The sequence below is a fragment of the Eptatretus burgeri genome, chromosome 8 (assembly GCF_056783735.1).
Source record: "Eptatretus burgeri isolate ZD-2024b chromosome 8, Ebu_testis_v1, whole genome shotgun sequence".
Lineage (NCBI taxonomy): Eukaryota > Metazoa > Chordata > Myxini > Myxiniformes > Myxinidae > Eptatretus > Eptatretus burgeri.
In genome coordinates, this window is record NC_140968.1 from 59009167 (window position 1) to 59031002 (window position 21836).

At 41.3% G+C, this 21836-nt stretch overlaps 1 protein-coding gene across 1 annotated transcript in view; it reads left to right on the forward strand.

The window, feature by feature from the left end:
* The window catches only part of LOC147021823 (ATP-dependent 6-phosphofructokinase, muscle type-like), a 114507-nt gene that overhangs the window by 41603 nt on the left and 51068 nt on the right, over positions 1-21836 (forward strand). Inside the window, exons 9-13 of the mRNA XM_085892210.1 lie at positions 610-702; positions 2090-2215; positions 12653-12717; positions 12856-12919; positions 17182-17328. Coding sequence (XP_085748336.1) covers positions 610-702; positions 2090-2215; positions 12653-12717; positions 12856-12919; positions 17182-17328 — 495 coding nt within the window. The remainder of the gene's footprint in view (positions 1-609; positions 703-2089; positions 2216-12652; positions 12718-12855; positions 12920-17181; positions 17329-21836) is intronic.

Here is a 21836-nt window from a genome sequence, read left to right on the forward strand (position 1 = left end):
CACCCTCCAGTGATGGTAGCGAGACGAGTTAGGATTTCAACCAAAATACGTGGCACAGTGCAATTGGTTTACTGACCCTTGCTGGAGGAAGGGGAAATTGCGGGTGGGAAACTATGCCAATTCTGAAAAATATCCTCTCGCTCCCAGTGTGTGTGTGTGTGTGTGTGTGTGTGTGTGTGTGTGTGTGTGTGTGTGTGTGTGTGTGTGTGTGTGTGTGTGTGTGTGTGTGTGTGTGTGTGTGTGTGTGTGTGTGTGTGTGTGTGTGTGTGTGTGTGTGTGTGTGTGTGTGTGTGTGTGTGTGTGTGTTCATGTTCTAATATAATATTTGTATAATTTATTTATTTATTTATCTTACTTAATTTCTAACTTGGAGCCATCTATATATTTTGTGGAGAGGAGGGGGTCAATTGACAAAGAAAAATTCCCGGTATGGGCTTTGAGCAGGAGGGTGGAGAAAAGAAAATGGGAATTACTAACAAAGGGAATGTATGAGAAATGAGGAAGGGGTCAAAGGAGCACTGTCAGCTGCAAGACGAGAGTCCAGTTTTCCACTTTCTGAGAAACTGTGTCGACTATGTCACTTTTAATCGAGATCTGCTTCCTTCTTAGCTGGTTACGAAGCGCCTTGGGTTTGATACTCGTGTCACAGTGCTGGGACACGTGCAGCGGGGAGGTACTCCCAGTGCATTTGATCGTATCCTGGTAAGTGACGCACCTCATACAAAAGCCACCTGCCAAAGGAAATTGCCATGATACCCATAATTGCTTGTTTTTGTAGGAAAAAAGATCTGAACTCGTGCTTACTCTCATACACAATGTTTACGAGATGTACAAAGACTGTCTACATTGAAATTTGAATAATTTCCTTAAAAAATAATTAAATAAATGATTTTAAAGATAAAATTGTAATTTCATTGCAACAGTACAAGTACATATACTTTACTTTTACTCATCCGAATTACTAATCATGAGTATAGATTTTAAAATTGTATTTTTAACCTTGCAGTTTATGCATTTGTTTTTTTGTCTTTCAGTGCAATAAGAATAATTAGCTCAGTTTATTCCTCCAATATATTGTCTTCTGCTATTTGAACGGACAAAATTATTACATTATCCTCCACTATTGTGCAATATTGATCAAACATTCATATCAACAAAGTTAACTGTCTGCTAAACTGATAGCTCCGGCTCAATGGTTACGGGTCATTATTGGAGAAAACCAAAACAGCCTTAAAACCCATAATATCTCAGAAGCTACGCAGAGGTAAGTTTAGTTCATACTTGCATGTGAGATATCGATGGTAGTTGTAGGCTAAAGGATAGCTCAGTTAGTAGTATTGTCACTTCTTAGCAGCTTGCCTGTTCCTGAATTAGTTTTCCCTTTCGAGTCAAATCCAACTAAAACTGTTGTCTTGGTGCAAGTGCTATCAAGGGAGACCTCTTGTAAAATTATTATTTCCTACAGTTGGTAATTTAACTATGGCTGTCTTGTCTGAAAATGGGTTCTGCACTTAAAATAGCCGATGATATCTTTCAAAAAAGTGAAATGCTCATCTTGGAGATTAATGAAGTATGTACTATCATTACGAAGGGATGTTCAGCTTACGTTGGATTAATTTAATGTAAAGAATCGGGTTAGTACATAAAAGATAATCAAATTTGTATAAGTCAGAAATAGGATGTGGATCGGGCACATTCATGATGGGCCAAATGCAGTGCCTGATTAAGCCTCGGCTGACCCTAAGGCACATTTTGAAATTTTAGAGAATGGCCTGAAAAAAATTTAAATTAGATCTCGGGCTCATGGAAATGGACCCCAGACAAAAGATGAACTGATTCAAGAACAAAATATTTAATACATAAAAAGACAAATATTTAATGTGAAAATAATTTTTGGCCCAAATTTTTGGCTGGCCCTAAGGCACATGCCTTGTCTGCCTAATGGTTAATCCAGCACTGGCCAAATGGTCTTTGTTTAAGTTTCCTTGCCAGTTATTGTATAACTACATTCGACTTGCATCTGACACAATCACTTTGATGTTCAAAGTTTTGGGTTCTAAGAGTTAATTGTGCTGGTACTTATCTGCAGGCAAGTCGGATGGGAGTGGAGGCAGTGATAACTCTCCTTGAGGCTTCGCCCGAAACCCCTGCATGCGTGGTGTCCCTTACTGGAAACCAGGCTGTCCGTGTGCCACTCATGGAGTGTGTACAGATGGTCAGTGACTCAATACTTGCTCAGTTTTCAAATTTAAAGGCTGTCTTGCCAGTTGTACTTTTGTTGTTGCATGTGTTGTTCAACAAAAGGACAATGGTGTGTGTGTGTGTGTGTGTGTGTGTGTGTGTGTGTGTGTGTGTGTGTGTGTGTGTGTGTGTGTGTGTGTGTGTGTGTGTGTGTGTGTGTGTGTGTGTGTGTGTGTGTGTGTGTGTGTGTGTGTGTGTGTGTACATGAGCATGAGTGTACACACGCACATGCATTTTTACATTTTTGTATTTTCACAGGATCTTATTGTCAGTTGCTTCATCAAGCAAAAATCAATGTAATTCATCCAAAATTTAAAATTGCATAACTACACTTTCATTAGTGCATCACATGGAGAGGTGCAATTCATCTTTACTGCAGCTGTTGCCAATCGACTTCCTGTGGAGCCAACATTGTCATAATATCTCGTTTAGTCTTTTTGGGGAGCACCTATGTTTTTTTTCTTGGAGCTGTTTTCCTTCAAACACTTGTCTCCTCAGAGAACTTTCTACCACTCACCTAAACCTCTCCTCTGCTCCTCTGCAATTTTATTGTGAATTGTCTTAATTCTCATGGCGGACTCGATCTGGGCGTGCGTATTATGGTTGGCCGAAGATTCCAGGAATGCTTTGACTTCCTCACCCCGTCACACCATTGCTTTTCACGAGTCCATCAGTCATCCTCGCAGCAAAGAAGCATGAAGCTAAAACCACAATCATTCAATCGGAATGCCATGGAAGCTTCATGCATTACAGCGCCTTCAGAAAGTATTCACACCCCTTGACTTTTCCACATTCTGTTGTGTTGCTGCTTGAATTTCAAATTCAAGCTACCCTCAGGTGTGTGTATCTACCCTCAGGAGAGCCAGAAAACAACATCTTTCTCATCTCAAGTCTGAACTCTCAAACCTCTCTCCCTCCTCAAAATCCTGGTGGCGTTTAATCAAATCTGTTTCTGGTGTATGTTCCCCCTCCATCCCCTCCCTTACCTCAAATGGCCGCACTGCTGATTCCACACGTGATAAAGCTGAATGTCTAAACTCGGTGTTTGCAGCTAAATCTTGTGTCCCAAACCCATCACTATCTCTACCCACTTTACCCAGTCGCACCCAACTGTCCCTGGACTCTGTATCCTTTTCTCCTGACAAGGTGGCGAGCTTGCTTTCAAACCTCAAGTCAGATTCTGCAACCGGTCCAGACGGCATCAGCCCACGTGTCCTCAAAGCCTGCTCTTCTGCTCTTGCTCACCCTCTGTTCTATTCACCCTCTCATTTTCCCAAGGTCATCTGCCATCTGCTTGGAAATCTGCTAACATCACTGCCCTGCATAAAAAAAGGTGCAAAAACAGATCCCTGTAACTACAAACCAATCAGCCTTCTCCCAATCATCAGCAAGGTGATGGAATCCATCATCGCCTCAGATATGAAATCCTTCCTCTTCTCCAATGGCTTGATTTCCAATCATCAATTTGGTTTCAGACCAGGTCACTCTACCCTGGATATGCTGCTTCTGCTCTCCCATCAATGGATAGAGGTCCTCAATGCCAGACAGGAAATCCGAGCCGTATCCCTGGACATATCACGTGCTTTTGACACAGTCTGGCACCCTGCCCTACTCACCAAACTCTCTTCCCATGGTATTCAAGGCCATCTCCACTCATGGCTTGCAGACTTCCTCTCCTGTCGCAGTCAACGTGTGGCCCTAAATGGAGTTCTTTCATCCCCTCTTCCTGTGCAGGCTGGAGTTCCTCAAGGTAGCGTTCTGGGCCCTGTTCTTTTTCTGGTTTTCATCAATGATCTCTCGGACTCTCTGGAAAATCCTCTATTTCTCTTTGCCGACGACTCCACCCTCTGCCGTACCATCTGTCATCCCTCAGACCGGCAAGCAGCAGCTTCTTCGCTCACTGCAGATCTGGATAAAATCACAAACTGGTCCAACACGTGGAACATGTCTTTCAATCCAGACAAATCTCACACTCTCACTATGTCTCTTCGAAAGGACCGTTTACAAAACCCCCCCATCCACTTTCTCAACAATCCTCTGGAAGAAGTCTTTTCTTTCAAGCTTCTGGGTCTCACTATCTGCCATGACCTTTCCTGGGAAAGTCACATTTCCAACCTTGCCTCAAAAGCCAGTCGCCAACTGGGAATCCTCCGTCGTGCAAAGTCCTTCCTCGGCCCTCTTGAGCTCCTGACCACTTACAAAGCTTTTGTCCGTAGCCTGATGGAGTACTGCTCTCCCCTCTGGGCTGGTGCTCCTGCCTCCCACCTTTCTCGACTTCACGCTGTCGAAACCAGGGCTTTTAAGATCATTGGCATCTCCCGCAATGAAGCTGAGTCTTTGGGCCTCTCACTCAATCACCGCAGGTTGGTCGGTGGTCTTTCTGTCTTCTACCGACTCCTCTCCAGCCTTGCCCCCCTGCTCTCTCTGCGATTTGTCCCAACCACATTTCCACAGGGCGCTCAAGGTCCGCCAACAACCCCCTTCTGGTAAAACTACCAAAATCACGAATCACTGCTCATCTTCACTCTTTCATTCCTCTTTTTTCCCGCCTTTGGAATAAACTTCCTCACTCTATTCTTTCCCATTCTTCCCTCCAGGCTTTCAAAACAGCTGTTCACCACCACCTCTTATCTTCCCCCATCCAAATCCTCGATCTTTTCTACCCCCGATAATCCACCCAAGCCCACTTCCTTCAATTCTCCTGCTTTCCTTCCTGAAAGTCCCTGTAATGTCCATCTTCTCCTCGCCATGTTCCCCGTCCCATCCCCATCCCTCTCCCTTCCACAGTTCACCTGTGTCTGTTCCCCAATGTTTTGTCCCTTCCACTCCCGCCCCTCTTGTCTCATGCCTCCTTGCTGTGAGTTGTGTGTTAGCTCTCATACAAGCCTCGACCAAGGTATACAAAAAAAAAAAAAATGGATTAAATTGAGATTTTTTTTGTCACTGATCCACACAAAATACCCCATAATGTCAAAGTGGACATTCGTTTTTAGAAATTTTTACAAATCAATTAATAATTAAAAGCTGAAATGTCTTGCATCAAGTATTCAACCCCTTTGCGATGACACATACTTGGCGTTTGCTTAACGGTTAGCATGGTGGTGGACTTTGTATCCTAGGGTCCTGAGTTCAAATCCCGCTCAGCTGTTGAATTAATACCAGGTGAGGTCGACAAAATGAGTGCCAGCATGCTGGTATACTGTGTCGGAGTGGTGACTCGTCCAGGATTGTACCCAATAGCCAAGGAGACTGCTTCAGCAGCACCAATGCTCTGCACAGAGTATGGTCCCAATCTCCTCCTCCTCCTCCTCCTCCTCCTCCTCCTCCTCCTCCTCCTCCAATGACACCCCAAATTGAGCCCAGGTGCATTCAATTTCTCTTGATCGTCCTTGAGATGTCTCTACAACTTGATCGGAGTCCACCTGTGGCCAATTCAATTGATTGGACATGATTACTTCCACCTACTTCACCACCACCTCCTTCACCACCACCAAAGGTGAAGGAGGTTATGTTTTCACCCCTTACTGTCTTTCTTTGTTTTTCTGTTTGTGTGCAGGATAACTCAAAAAGTTGTGGATGGGTTTGAGTGAAACTTGGTGGACATGTTTTGTGGGTGACAACGAAGAGTTGATTCAATTTTGGTGAAGATCCGGATGCAGATCCGGATCTGATAATTTTTTAAGTGATTCTTCACCATTGAGAGACAAGGCTAAAGTAATATATAGCACGATATCTCAAAAAGTTGTGGATGGATTCGGATGAAATTTGGTGGACAGGTTGGGTGTGTGACCACGATAAATTGCTTCGATTTTGCTGCAGATCCAAATCCGGATCCGACTACTGGAATTTTTTAAGTGATTCTTCACCATTGAGAGATAGATAGGGCTCAAAAATGATATATGGCATGTAATTTCACAAAGTTATTGGGCCAGATATGTTCTCGTGGATCAGGCATTACAGGGCGGAGGTAGGTGCTCTACCGAGTGCCCTTATAGTTTAGAAAGAAACACACCTTCTATATCAGGTCCCAGAGTTGACAGTGCATATCAGAGCAGAAACTCCACCATGAAATCCAAGGAACTGTACATAGAACTCCGAGATAGAATTGTGAGGAGGCAGAGATCTGGGGAAGGGTACAAAACAATTTCTAGTGTTGAAAGTTCCCAAGAGCACAGTGAGCTCCATCATTAGGAAATTGAAAGAGTATAGAACGACCCAGACTTTTCTTAGAGCTGGCCATCCGACCAAACTGAGCAACTGGGCAAGAACGACCTTGGTCAGGGAGGAGACCAAGAACCCAATGACCACTCTGATACAACTACAAAGTTCCTTGTCTGAGATGGGAGAACCTTGTGGAAGGACAAGTCTCTGCAGCACTTCACAAATGTAGGCTTTGTTGGAGAGTGGCCAGATGGAAGCCACTCGTGAGAAAAAGGCACATAACAGCATGCCTGGAGTTCACTAAAAAGCACATTAAAGACCAAGAGCACGAGACTAAATATTCTGTGGCCTGAATGCAAAGCGCTATGTCTGGTGGAAACTGAGCACAGCTCATGACCCATCTAACACCATCCCTACCATGAAGCATTGTGGTGGCACCATCAGGCTATGGGGATGCTTTTCAGCAGCGGGGACTGGGAGACTTTCAAGGATAGAGGGAACAATGAATGCAGCGAAATACAGGCAAATCCTTGAGGAGGACCTATTTCAGAGTGCAAAAGACCGAAGACTGTGGCGAAGATTTATGTTCCAACAGGACAATGACCCCAAGCATACAGCCAAAGCAACATTGGAGTGGCTTCATCCACTTCCGGTTCTGGGTTTGGAGCAATGGCAGCTCCTCTCAGGGGTCTCTGCCGACTTTCTCAAAGTTAAGTTTCTGGTCGTTATTTGTCACATTTTAACTGTTTACGTTCTCACCTACATGTTTACTGTGTGTTCCTAGTTCGGTTTTGTTTCAAAAATCGTGCTATTTTTGTGAGTTTTCGTCGACCTTGTCTTATCAGGCTCCTTTAAGCCTACTCGTCCTTCCCGTCTTGGTGTATGATCGTTTTATTTGTATTCTCTCCCTATTACCATCAATTCCTATTTTCCCCTCTTCTCCTAATGCCTGCCATCTATCCCTCCCAACTACACACTCTGTTTCTTGTCTTAAACAAACAAAAAAACACCCTTTCTTCCCCTGTACCCATGAGTACCAATCCTTATTCCTCTTCTTATACTTCTTCTTCTTCTTCTTCTTCTTCTTCTTCTTCTTCTTCTTCTTCTTCCTCCTGCCAGCACACCATCTTTCTTCTATTTGAGCTGACCCACTCTCACCATTACCTTTATTATTTCTTCCTATAACCATCCATTCTCAAACTTATCTAATCTTCAAAAATCCATCAAAAAAAAAATTCCTTATATCCTTCCGAACTATGCACCTCCTGTAACCATGTGTGTCTCCACCCTCTTCCTGATACTTTTAATTAATCCATCAGCTTCACTCCGCGTTTACTGATCCAAATTCACCATTCACCTCCACAATTTTACTTCAACCTCTCCTTTTTTGGAACTTGCGCAATCCTAATTAAAAAAATAATAATAATCATAACAAAGAAATTCATTTTTTAACAATACACCTCCCGTAACCACGTGGTTCTCCCGCAACCACGTGATCTGTTTCCACCCTCTGTTTACTGATCCAAATTCACCATTCACCTCACGATCTTTTCTTCAACCTTTCCTTCACCGAATACTATGCAATCTCTGTCAAAATAATAATGACAGTAATGAAAACGATCTCTTATAATGCTTCATCTTCCTCTGTCACACGTGTGGTTCTCATTACTGTATCATTATTCACGACTCTTTTTCTATTTCAACAGACTGCTCTCAATTCAACCTTTCCTTCATACCTTGTCCAAAAAAATCCAAGTGTTACAACAGTTCTTCTCTCCATTCTCTTAATTCGCCTTTATTGCATCCTTCAAGAAATGTCATCTGTCGCATTTCTGAACTAAAAATTTAAAAATACCCCAGTTTGCTTTGGATGTTCGCTTTCCATCGATCATCATTTTTTTCCAACTTCAGTGCCAATTCACTGCTCTCATGCCTCCCTCTCAAAGCAACCATCACACTCTTCTCCTCCAAGCTTCCCTCTCACTTTTATTCCCTCTCACCACTTCAATCAGTTCTTTTGAACACATGCTTGTCAAAGTAGACATCCCACTGGCTGTTATTAGAGAACCACCTCAGCGTCGTTGAGTCTGGCATTTCACAGGCTGACTGGCAGGGTTTCAACCAGCCAATAAACTTCGAGACTTATCCCCTCTCATTTTCAGTTGTCCTACCCTTCCTCCCGTCCATGGTTCACTAAAGTTCGTGGCAAAGCAGTTGTCCTGAAACAACTTGCCTTTTCCTCATGAAATCAAATCCAACTAAGGATAATCTCAGTTCCTTCCATGAAGCTCAGAACAAGTGTGTATCTACCCTCAGGAGAGCCAGAAAACAACATCTTTCGAATCTCAAGTATGAACTCTCAAACCTCTCTCCCTCTTCCAAATCATGGTGGCATCTAATCAAATTTGTTTCTGGTATATGCTCCCCCTCCATTCCCTCCCTTACCTCAAATGGCCACATTACTGACACCGCATGTGAAAAGACTGAATGCTCAAACTCTGTGTTTGCATCTAAATCTTGTGTACGAAAAACTTCACATTATGTACCCACCATACCCAGTTGCACCCAACTGTCCCTGGACTCTGTGTCCTTTTCTTTTGACAAAGTGCAGAGTTTGCTGTCAAACCTCGACTCAAATTCTGCAACCGGTCCAGACAGCATCAGCCCACGTGTCCTAAAAACCTGCTCTGCAGCTCGTGCTCACCCATTCTCTATTCTACTCACCCTCTCATTTGCTCCATGTCATCTGCCATCTGCTTGGAAATCAGTAAACATTACGGCTCTGCATAAAAGGGTGCAAAAATAGATCCCTACAACTACAGACCAATCAGCCTTCTCCCAATCATCAGCAAGGTTATGGAATCCATCATCGCTTCAGACATTTAATCCTTCCTCTTCTCCAATGGCCTGATTTCCGATCATCAATTTGGTTTCAGACCAGGTCACTCTACCCTGGATATGCTGCTTCTGCTCTCCCAACAATGGATGGAGATACTCAATGCCGGACAAGAAATCCGAGCCGTATCCCTGGACATATCACATGCTTTTGACATGGTCTGGCACTCTGCCCTGCTCGACAAACTCTCTTCCTATGGTATCCAAACCCATCTCCACTCATGTTGCAGCCAACGTGTGGCTCTAAATGGAGTTCTCTCATCCCCTCTTCCTGTCCAGGCTGGAGTTTTTCAAGGCAGCCTTCTGGGCTCTGTTCTTTTTCTGGTTTTCATCAATGATCTCTCTGACTCTCTGGAAAATCTGCTTCATCTCTTTGCTGATGACTCCACTCTCTGCCGTAGCATTTGACATCCTTCAGACCGGCAAGCCGCAGCTTCTTTGCTCTCTGCAGATCTGGATTAAATCACAAACTGGTCCAACATGTGGAACATGTCTTTCAATCCTGACAAATCTCACTCTCACTATGTCTCTCCAAAAGGACTGTTTAGAAACCCCCCATCTATTTTCTCAGCAATCTCCTGGAAGAAGTTCTTTCATCCAAGCTTCTGGGTCTCACCATCTGCCATGATCTTTCCTGGGAAAGCCACATTTCCAACCTGGCCTCCAAAGCCAGTCGCCGACTGGGAATCCTCCTTTGTTCAAAGTCCTTCCTCGGCCCACCTGAGCTCCTGACCACAAACAAAGCTTTCGTCTGCATTCTGATGGAGTACTGCTCTCCCCTCTGGGCTGGTGCTCCTGCATCTCACCTTTCTGGCCTTCACGCTGTGGAAACCAAGGCATTTAGGATGATTGGAATGTTCCGCGATGAGGCTGAGTCTTTGGGCCTCTCACTCTCTCACCCCAGCAGGTAGGTGGTCTTCATATCTTCTACCATCTCCTCTCTGGTCTAGCCTCCCCTGTTCTGTCTGCAATATGTCCCCACCATATTTCCGCAGGTTGCTCAAGGTCCGCCAACAACCCCCTTCTGGTAAAACTACCAAAATCACGAATCACTGCTCACTTTCACTCTTTCATTCCTTTTTTTCCCCTCCTTTGGAATAAACTTCCACATTCTCTTCAATCCCATTCTTCCCTCCAGGCCTTCAAAACAGCTGTTCACCACCACCTCTTGTCTTCCGACATCCAGAACCTCGATCTTTTCTACCCCCGTTAATCCACCCCAAACCAACCTCCTTCAAATTCCCTGCTTTCCTTCCTGAAAATCCCTGCGGTGTCCATCTCGTATACCTCGTGTTCCCCGCTCCATCCCTCTCCCTTCCACAGATCTCCTTATTTCTCTGTTCCCCACTGTTTTGTCCTTCCCTCTCCCGCCCCTCTTGACTCATGCCCTCCTTGGTGTGCGCTGCATGTTCGCTCTCATACAAGCCTCGACAACGTATGCAAAAACAAAATAAACCAGAACAGGAATGTGAAAGTTCTTGAGTGGCCCAGCCAAAGGCCAGACTTTCATGCCTTTGAGAATCTGTGGAAACACTTGAAGATTGCTGTTCACTGAAGCTCTCCATCCAAATTGACAGAGCTTGAGCAAACCTGCAAGGAATAATGGAAGAAAATCCCCAAATCCAGATGTGCAATGCTGATACAGACTTACCCAAGAAGACTCGAAGCTGTAATTCTTGCCAAAGGCGCTTCCACAAAGTATTGACTCAGTTGGGTGAATACTTGTAAATTAGATATGTCTGAATTTTATTTTCAATTAACTTGTAAAAATTTCTAAATACATGTTTTCACATTGTCCTTGTGGGGTATTTTGTGCAGATTGGTGACAAAACAATTTATATTTAATCCATTTTAAATTCAGGCTGTAACACAACAAGATGTGACCAAAGTCAAGGGGTGTGAATGCATTCTGATGGCACTGTATATTGTTGAGCCAAGTTTCCTACTGCCCCAGCCCTACCAAGATAATTGTTTTTGGGATGTTGAACACAGAGAAAATATTTGGCTCAGTGCCTGCCCTGAGCTTCTTGCATAAGTGTAAACAGTGTGTTTTGTCCTTAGTCTCCAGAATAAAGTTATCTGGGATTTTAAAAAATGACTGTTACTATAAATGCCATTTCAATATGTGTATGTGGGAAATGATGTCACCTTTGGCCAAATCTGATACTATAATTATATAATAGTACAGAAACATCATGCTTTGATTCTTTACAATAAAGTTGTACAATAACTTTCTAATTTTGTAGCAAATTTTTATTTCTCACCTATGACAACCAATAGCATGGAGCGGCATTTTCTGTAAGCAATTTTTTATTTAGTGTTTCTTCATTGATGCAGTTTACAAGTCTACATTTTATTATAATCTCTGGTGGATCACACAAGTCTGTGTGGGTGCTACTTTTTGAAGGATCAATTGTTTTTAGTGGAACGTTTGTGAGAGCAATGCAAATCTTATGAACACTCAGCAAATTCATAATATAAACATCCAAAAGTAAAATTGAAATGCCTTTTTAAGACATGTCTCATGGATGCAAAACAGCCTTTGCAGTCAAAGCAGTAGTTTTTACTGTGGATGTTGTGGCTTTTGGAAACACAAATGTCCCTAGAGTGATTAACTGCCTTTGGCATCAGTGCCTTTCAATGGGGGACAGATCGAGCCAACCCGGGAAGTTGTGCAGCTGTTCAGACATCTTAGAGTGTGTGCTTACTAAGATGTAACTGAAGCTTTCAACTTTCGCCATCTTACTGTAAACTAATTATAATGGTGCATCATCATTACAACTTGACCTTTGGTTCCATATCCCCATCTAAAGTTAATTCTCAGCGCTTATATCCTGAAATAACTTTTGCATGCCCGAGGCATTCCTATAATTTAATATGGTTGACCCTATCCACGAGGGTGAGTACAAGAAGTCTTTCCCCCAATCATGCAGGAATTAATGGACGTATGCCAGGGAAACTCACCACCAATGTTGGTCCCATTTCTTTGTATTTTCAAGTCAGTGTAATACCCTCCATCCCTCACCCTCCCTGGCCCCACACCCAGTAACGTGTGTGAATTTTCTAATGCTAATGGCATATTTGTCATGTCTTTGGCTCTGGAACTTTTTGAAAAGGGAAATAAACTTTTTCATTCCCCCTTGCATCTTAAGTGATGAATACGTCGGATACATCAGAGCCTTTAGTGTGGAGCTTGCAACCACAGTTTTGGCATTTCTCAGGAAATTAATGCCCATCTCAAGTATGCTTGATACAGAGGATCTCTCTTCTTTCCTGAATTCAAGCCTGTAAAGTGCTTTGGGATTCACATTGACGTTTAATGAGTGTACTTAAAATAGCATTCCTGTTTTTTCAGACCAAAGACGTTCAAAAAGCAATGAATGAAGGCCAATTTGATGCAGCAATTCAACTTCGTGGCAGGTAATGGATACGTTTAAGCAACGTAACTTGTGCAGTGCATTTTGCAAATGTTGTTTTGGCTTTTGCATGATATATGTTTCCTTTTTTGGCCTTGACAACCTTGACAACCCATTATCTTTCCATGTAACTGCTTTGCAGAAGTTTTCAGAGCAACTTCAGAACCTACCAACTTTTAGCTCACAAGGACGAAGTTCAAAAGAAGGTTTGTTATTGAATTAATCACCTTATTTTCTTTTTAGCATTTTTTTTTTTACATTTTTCATCGTTGAGATCACCACACAAAATTATTCACAGTTGGTGTCATTGACAACAATAATTTGATATCCTTCTACTTTTTGCATTTCGAGGAAATGTACTGGCAGTTGTAAAAAGGTTTTCACCATACTCGGACATCGTTTTCTAAGAGCATAATGCAGCAGCATTTTGAGTTTCTTTCTCCAAAGGTTTCAGATTTTATGATTCAAACTTTGCACAAACATTTCATGATTATAAATTTACCATTACAAATGAAAGATTTAATAACAATACTGTTAAAAAAAATAAAAAATAGCCAGTTTCAAAGCAATAAATACTAGCAAATATGGATCAACTGGGTCCCTGGTCCTTCTCCACAGTAATTTCATGTCGATAATGCCAGGGATGGCATTACAGTAAAAGCCTTCTGCAACTCTGTGGATTTGATCCAATCTGTAAACTTCCCAACCTGTTTTTATACTACTGATGCATCGTCAATGCTCAACCTGAGAGATAATGCGTAACTTTCCATCCAATCTCTCCCATCCCTCTTCTGCCCCTCTTGGCTCATCTGATCATGTTCTTGTCAAAGCCATATCTCTCTGCCTGTTGTAAGAGAGCAAACTCAATGATGCAGAATATAGCTGTTTTCACAGGCCAACTGGCTACATTTGCAATCTGCCATCCCAAAAGGATTGGGATACCACCTCCATAGTATCTGACATTGATTCTGCCTGGGAATACTTTTGCAAAAGTTTGCTTATCTTATGCACCAGTTTATTCCATCCCACCTGTGCCTATTCCATCTATCTACGAGGCCATATCCATCATTCACATTGAATGCTGTGGGGAGACAGTTGAGTTTAAGTTGCTTCCTTTTTCAACATGGAAAGTTAACCTGGCTGAGGGTAACTTTAGTTTATTCCATAAGGCTCGATCACAACAAGTGTATTTCCATCCAGAGGCAAGCCAGAAAAAGTTATCTGTTAATGTCAAGGCTGAATTCATCAATTGATCTCCTTTCTCAAAGTCATGGTGGCAACTTGTTAAATCGATCTCTGGTTATGCTTCCCTTCCATTCCCTCTTGCACCTGAAATTAGAGAACATTGTACTTTATGCTACTTCTACATATAGACGGTCCCCTGTGCCAGTGCGCATGCGCAGCCTGAGCCGGAGCCAGAGATGTTGTGGGCGTTTCAACCTGTTCAATACTTGTTTGATTACTGTCGTTCCACGCTAATAAAGTGGTCGAACAAATTGAACTCTGTTCTTATTTAGAAATGGCATCCCATCAGACTGTGTCCGTTATAAGGCAGAATGTCTAACCTATGTGTTTGCTCTGAATCTCATGTATCCAGCCCTTCCTTCTCTATCTTCATATTACCCCTCATACTCACTATCTATTGGACTTTATGTCCTCACCTGAGAAGATAGAGAAAGTTCGGATTAACCTTGATCCTGATTCAGCATCAGGCCCAGATGGCATCATTGCTCATGCTCTCAAATCCTGCTCTGCCGATGTTCTCTCCACTGTATACATTCTTCAGTCTGCCCTTAAACTTTTGCCTTCTCCTATTGGACTGAAAGTCACCAAACATCGCTCCCATCCACATGAATGCTGCAAAAACAGATTCTATCAACTAAAGCTCAGTAAGCTTGCTTACAATTATAAGTAAATTCATGAAAGGCATCATTACTGCTGATGTCTTGTATTTCCTCTTTTATAAGATCTTATCTCTGAACATCCATTTGGATTCCATCATGGTCGCTTAATTCTGGACACTCTGCTGCTCCTCTCTCAGCATTTAGCAATAATTTGAGGCCCTAAATCTCAAACAAGAGGTCATGGCCATCTTCTTGGATATATCTTGACATTAACACGATCTGGCATCCTGTACCATACCGCCTACATCCCTGCATCCCTACACTGCCTACAGCACAAATTCTCTATGTTAATGTGTATTGTGTAGCGCCGCCTCCAGGTGGGGGAGGGTATTACCAGTCTCCACCATTTACAGTGCATTATTCATGACCCCATGTTTTCTAGTGCAGTGAGGTGTTTTAAATTATAAGCAGTCGTTGTGTTTTTGCTTCATGCACATAACCCGGGGTTTGTATTTTTTTCGGTAGCGATTCAGGCAGCTGTCAGTTGCCTATACACAGCTCAAATAAAGGTATGTGTGAGAAGAACATGTTGCAAGCTTGGACCAATATCTCTCGTAGGGCAGGTACACTGTTCGTATAAATAATCCATGCTTTACTGTGTTGGGACCAGATATATTGGCAGGAATGTTGCCAAAGTAGCTCCCAAAAAATACTTTGAATGCGATGCCAACTGCCATTTATAATGGTTAAACTAATAGTCAAGCCTGGTATTGGCATAACACTTAAGGTGGCTAGATTAAGATGTTGGGGTCTTGAGTTCAAGCCTCTGTCGTCATGCCATTGAGTTAATACCTGGTGAGTTGACTCAGTCTGTCATCCTTCTGAGATTGGCAAAATTAGTACCTGGTGGCAGGGGCATTGCATCAGTGGCACAGCCACACCCCCAGAAAATGATGCAGCCAAGCAGCCACAAGCTGCATACAAATAAATTAAAAATGAACAGTTGCTTATGATGATGATTGCTTTGTGTTTTTTTTTTGTAAAGGCAGACAAGGATGTTTTTTTTGTTTGTTGGAGTGCAATTAACCTTCGCAGGAAGTCAGAGACTTCGTAATAAATAATTCAGTGCCTCAGTGTGTATCAATAGTCAACGAGATGCCATTTATGAGACGCAAGCCTATGTTGTACCATGGAGGCTGACAGTGGTTGAGTCTATTAATCAGAATCCTTTGCTTTAGTTGATGGTGCAGAAATTTGGTCATATTTATGAAAGAGATGCTACAAAGATTTTTCACAATCAGGATTGACACGTCATTCATAATCACACGAGGAAGTATGTCGTACAGTTTATGAAATGAGATGTTATCGTTTGTGTCTTTCTGCAACTATTATTTGATCCAATTGAATGAAAATGAGAAGTAAAACAACAAAGACAGAAAAAATTGTCAAATATTATGGAAAATACTAATAGTCACCAAATTTTCACGCATCCACAGAGTATATTGTGAATATTTGTGCGTTGGTTTTTTTGCAGAAATCGAATCTCATGGATTAGTTAAACAATACCAGGCATCAGGTTCACAGACTGGCAGAGGATCAAAGTGGAAACAGGGTGACAATAAATATATATATATATATATATATATATATATATATATATATATATCATAGATGAGTGGATGAAAGGAAAGGGTTGGGAAGAGGGGATGGGGGAGGGATCAGCAATAGTAGAACAGAGCAGGGATGGATGTAACCATAAGGGAAACCATGAGGTGATGATGGGCAGCACTCTTGAAGGACTGTAATAAAGGGCATGACACTTAACAGACATGACAGAGTTGCTTCCTCAGATGAGAGAATAGAGGGATAAATGTGAGTATTATGGAAGAACAAATGTGACCTGGGTAGTCTGGAGGATGGAGGGAAGAGAAGGCAGGAGGAGCAAGGCCATAAGATAAAATACTGCAAGTTCACCAACCTACTTGTTCTGGGTGAAAAGCAGATCTCGGGCCTCCTGTTTTGTTTGCTGTTCACGAACTCCTCCAACTATTTTGGCTGATCTCGTCCAAATTTGTGTCAGAGGTCCCTGGGAGGCATGTTTAGTTAATTCAGGTGATGTCAAAATTCCCCACGGGGTATTCATGACAAACCATTCACCCTTTTGCTAAAAGTCATTGGGTTGTAATTCACAGCTGTCTAAAGTCTTTTCATCGTGATTATATTAAACAACACTGTCTAAAAGGTAAAAGGTGCCAATGGACTATCGGAAGATTAAAACCTCACAATTCCAGCAAGGTGGAAGCCATACAAAAACGTGATGCGTCTTCTTTGGTGAACCTTTCTTGAGAATACATACACCATGAAGTACAATTTAATACATGTATCCTTGGTCCCTATTTTTTCCCCTTTATCCCTCACAATCTCATCCCCCTCCCCCCCCCCCCGTGTGTGTGTGTGTGTGTGTGTGTGTGTGTGTGTGTGTGTGTGTGTGTGTGTGTGTGTGTGTGTGTGTGTGTGTGTGTGTGTGTGTGTTGCTAGTTTAAGGAATTAGAGCAGAGTTTTACTCTTTGAATGTACTGAAATTCTGCAATCTGCGTGTATGTTTTATATTGTATGTTGCACAGACTGGTTTCCGTATTGGAATTATGAACGTGGGTGCACCAGCAGCCGGAATGAATGCAGCTGTGAGAGCCGCCGTACGTTGTGGAATTAAGGAGGGTCACTCCATGTGTGTCATTCATGATGGTTTTGAGGGACTCGGTAAAGGAGAGGTTAGTGCTGATTTAATCTATCCTTTTTTTTATTCCTTTACAATAATATTATATTCTTTATTTTTACTTTTGATTGCTGACTTTTGTTTTACTGGAATAAAAGTTCCTTTTGCTGTTCATTTGCTATTTTTTCATCCTTTTTTTCAACGTGTTTCCCATTTCTTGTATTTGTAGAACACACTTGGATGACTAAGAGGACTAACTTTATTGTTGCAAGTTTCTTTGTTTTGTTTTCAATATTAAATCCCCTTTTCTCTATTTTTTACATGTATGTATTTTTGCACTAATTTAATCGGTTTTTTAAATCTCCAAACTGTATCTATAATATGTAAAGAATGCTCATTTTCCAGGTTTTGGCTGGAAGGGCAATGTTGTCGTCTGTAAGGATCTACCACATTGATTACAAGTTTTGCATTATCCTTATGATTATCCCTGAGAGATTTAGTGGGTTTCTCTTAAAAACTTCAGTGTTTGTAAATGTTGCTGAAATGTATAATTCCGCAACTTGTTCATTTATTTTGCCCAGCAAATTGCCCGTGCCCGCACGGGATTCGACACGGGGTAGGAAAGAAGATTGCAAAAATACAAATGGCATATTCTGGGAGCAACAATTCACCAAGCTGGGAGCAACAGTTTGCAATTTTTGCCACATCTGATGAAATTTAAATGCTCTAATGGGAGTGAGGTGCTCCATTTGAAACTGTTTGTTCAAAATACAGTCAACCCTTAAATATTGTGGGTTTGAATATCGCTGGGTTCTGGATTTTGACCAATCGCGGCAACCTCTTTATGTACCAATTTAGTTATTGTTGGGCTTAATTTTGACCAATCATGGTTTTTGAGCTGAGCTGCGATGATTATTATCTCATACCATCAGGCTTTCTGCACCATTAATAATGGAATGGCACTGAAGAGGAAAGGGATGGACAAATCTGATTTTTTTAATTTTATTTATTCACTGGATTACACAACTGCAAAACGATTCATAACATAAACTCATCGACCGATTATAATTGAAAACAATTTATGAGATTAATAGGTGAGTAATGGTGGGGAGAAGGGGCAAGTTTAATCAGTTCAAAATCAAGTTTAATCAGAATCTGCTTCAATTCTGGATGTTTAATCTGCTTCAATGCAGCAGGAGACTTCATCGTAAAGCTGATTTTATATTTATTTCACATGTTTATTACCTCTACCACTGAAGGTGAAGGAGGTTATGTGTTCACCCCTTTCTGTCTGTTTGGCACTTGCAAAATTGAAGATTTTTCAAATATAATGATCACTCGATTTTCGAATTCTGTCTGTCAGTCTGCCTGTTTGTTTGTGTCTGTTTATCATCTATGGGTGACAATAATTAACCAAATCGTGATTAAACTTTACCAAGTTGTAGAGGGAGTCTCAACTGAGAAGCTTTTTGATTTTAAGGTCAGAGGCCAAAGGTCATCTTGAGGTCAAATTTCTGCATTCGTCATTTTTCATCTGATTGACTTGAAATTTGAAAAATATTTGCATATTGCATCACTGATTTGGGAAATCAAAGATTTTGGAGGTCAAGAGGTCAAAGGTCAACTCAAAGTCAAACTTCTAAAAATATCAATTTTTATTGGAACAAGCTCAAATGAGCTAAGATCCTCGTCCTCTTAATGATGACGTCATTGTGATGTATCAGGTTTGCGATAAATTATCTGTGCTAATGCCCGGCTTGATTCCCGCAAACAAAGTTCAAACAGCTTGCCTAGTTTCGGAGATACTGGTATAAGCGATTTCCATTAGCGGCGATATTATGACGTCAACTTTTTTTCTAGGAAGAATTTTCAAAATCGGAGATGGTTACTACCTGTGCGTGGGCTTTCTGCATATACATGGCAAGTTTCATGAAGATCTGATGAACTCTGGGTTGTGAAACAAAAAATGTCAAAAAATAGGAATGACATCATAAGAATTGATATGACATCATAGTGATCATTCCTATGTGCGGTAATTAATTTCTGCTAATGCCCTGTTCGATTCCCGCAAACAGAATTCAAAAGCTTGCCTAGTTTCGGAGATAATTTTTTAGGCGATTTCCATTAGTGGAGATATTTTGACGTCATAACTTTTTTTCTTGGAGGAATTTTCAAAATTGGAGATGGTTACTGTCTGCGCAGGGTATTTTTACATATATACGCCAAGTTTCAGGAAGTTCCGATGAAAACTGAAGGCTGTGAAACAAAAAAGTCCACAAGAAGAAGATGAAGAACAACAATGTGAGTAAGACTTGGCGATCCTCCACGAGGATCTAAAAATCGTCAATTTTCATCTGATTGACTTCAAAATTAAACAGTAATTGCATAGTATGTTACTGAATTAGGAAAGCAACTATTTTTGAGATCAAAAGGTCAAAGGTCAGCTCAAGTTCAAACTTCTAAAATCATCATTTGAAATCTGAAAAATAATCAATTTTCATCCGATTGACAATGGTAATGAAATGAGATTAATCTTAATGAAATGGACAATTTGATGCATCCATGGCAACCTTTGTAGACGGGGTGGATTTTGCAAGTATCGTGCTCTGCACAATGTCTTTTTCTTGTTTATTAATTGCCAGAATCCTTCGGATTTCAGCAAAGCCTGGTGTTGGCTTAGTGGTTAGGGTGGCGGATTGGGATCCCAGGGTCCTGAGTTCAAGCTCCGTTGGCTGCTGAATTAACACCAGGGGGTAGACTCAGCCTGTCATCCTTCCGAGGTTGGCGAAGTGAGTACCAGTGTACTGGTCCCGGTGTATGCCCCGGTTAGAATAGGTGTACCATATCCCTGTGTGTCGTAAGAGGCGGCCAGGGTTGGCGTCAGGAAGGGCATCCGGCCATAAAAAAAACATTGCATCAAGAAAAAGCCCAACCCCTGCACAGCAGGGAAAAATGGCTGTAATAACGGTCATTTTTTTTCTCTTCGGATTTCAGCAATTATGTTGGTCGGTTGTGTGTGTCATTCTGTGTGTCTGTCTGTCTGTTTGTTTGTGTGTTTGTTTACCCTGTAGCAGCCACACTGTTTCAGCGATCATGACCAAACTGGGTACAGATGTCGGCCATGGTCCAACTTAGAGACTTGTCGTTTTTGATGAATCTAGGTCAAAGGTCAAGGACAATGTCACCGAGAAACCGAAATTCTTATTTTCGCAATAACGTCCACTAAAATGGTCGTGTCGACTTCAAACCAAATCCAAAATGTGCATCTTCCAATTATGCATCCAACCATATGTCTCATTGAGGTGTCACACCAACACCCTTCCTAGTGGTCGGGGGTCGAATGTCAGGGGGGTCGGGTCAAAAATTTCAAATTGCGATTCACTTCCAATTTGGCATGTGGTATCTTGGTATGAGTGTCCTATTATATGCCAAAAATAATGAAATTTGGTTCAGCCACTTCTGATTACCATGGCAACAAATTCCCTAATGATAAACAAATGCAAATTTTCAGATTTTTTAAAAGTTTAACATTGTCCACAATTGTGCAGATTTGTTCACCAATATTTGCACCCATGTAGGCAATGGCACTGGCTACTGATGTGTTACGTTTGGTTGACCTTCAATCAAGGTCAATTTCAAGGTCGACTATAAACCTGAATCGTTTTTTTGTCATAATGTACTCAAAAATGGTCGTATCGACTTCAAATTAGGTTTGATCTCGCGCATGCATAGCTTATCACCATTTGAAGTCACAAGGTCAAGGCAAATCTGGTAACCTTGAAAGATCAAACTCCAGGTTTTTGTTTTTTTCAGAGATCATGGAAATATGACAAAGTTATTCCGGCAATTCCTTGCTCAACGAGCAATTTCATTTGTCTCTTTGTTTGTCTGTTTGTTTGTTTTGTGTGCAGGATACCTCAAAGAGTTTTAGATGGAACCAGATGAAATTTTTTGGTCAGGTTGGGTTGTGACAAGGATGAACTGATTAGATTTTGGTGAAGATCCTGATCCGGATCCGACTACTAGAATTTTTTTAAAGTGATTCTTCACCATTGAGAGATGGAGCAAAAATTATATATAGCACAATATCTCAAAAAGTTGTGGACGGATTCGGACGAAATTTGGTAGACAGGTTGAGTGTCTGACAATGAAGAATTGATTCAATTTTGGTAAAGATCAGGATCTGATAATTTTTTAAGTGATTCCTCACCACTGGAGATAGGGCCAAACTAATATATATAGCACGATATCTCAAAAAGTTGTGGACGGATTCGGACAAAATTTGGTGGACAGGTTGGATGTGTGACAAGGAAGATTCATGATATTTTCGTGAAGATCGAGATCCGGAGACTCCAAGTTTTAATTGATTCTTCACCATTGAGAGATAGAGCCAAAAACTACATATATATATATATATATATATATATATATATATATATATATATATATATATATATATATATATATATATATATATATATATATATATATATATATATATATATATATATATATATATATATATATATATATATATATATGTATATGTATGTATATGTATAT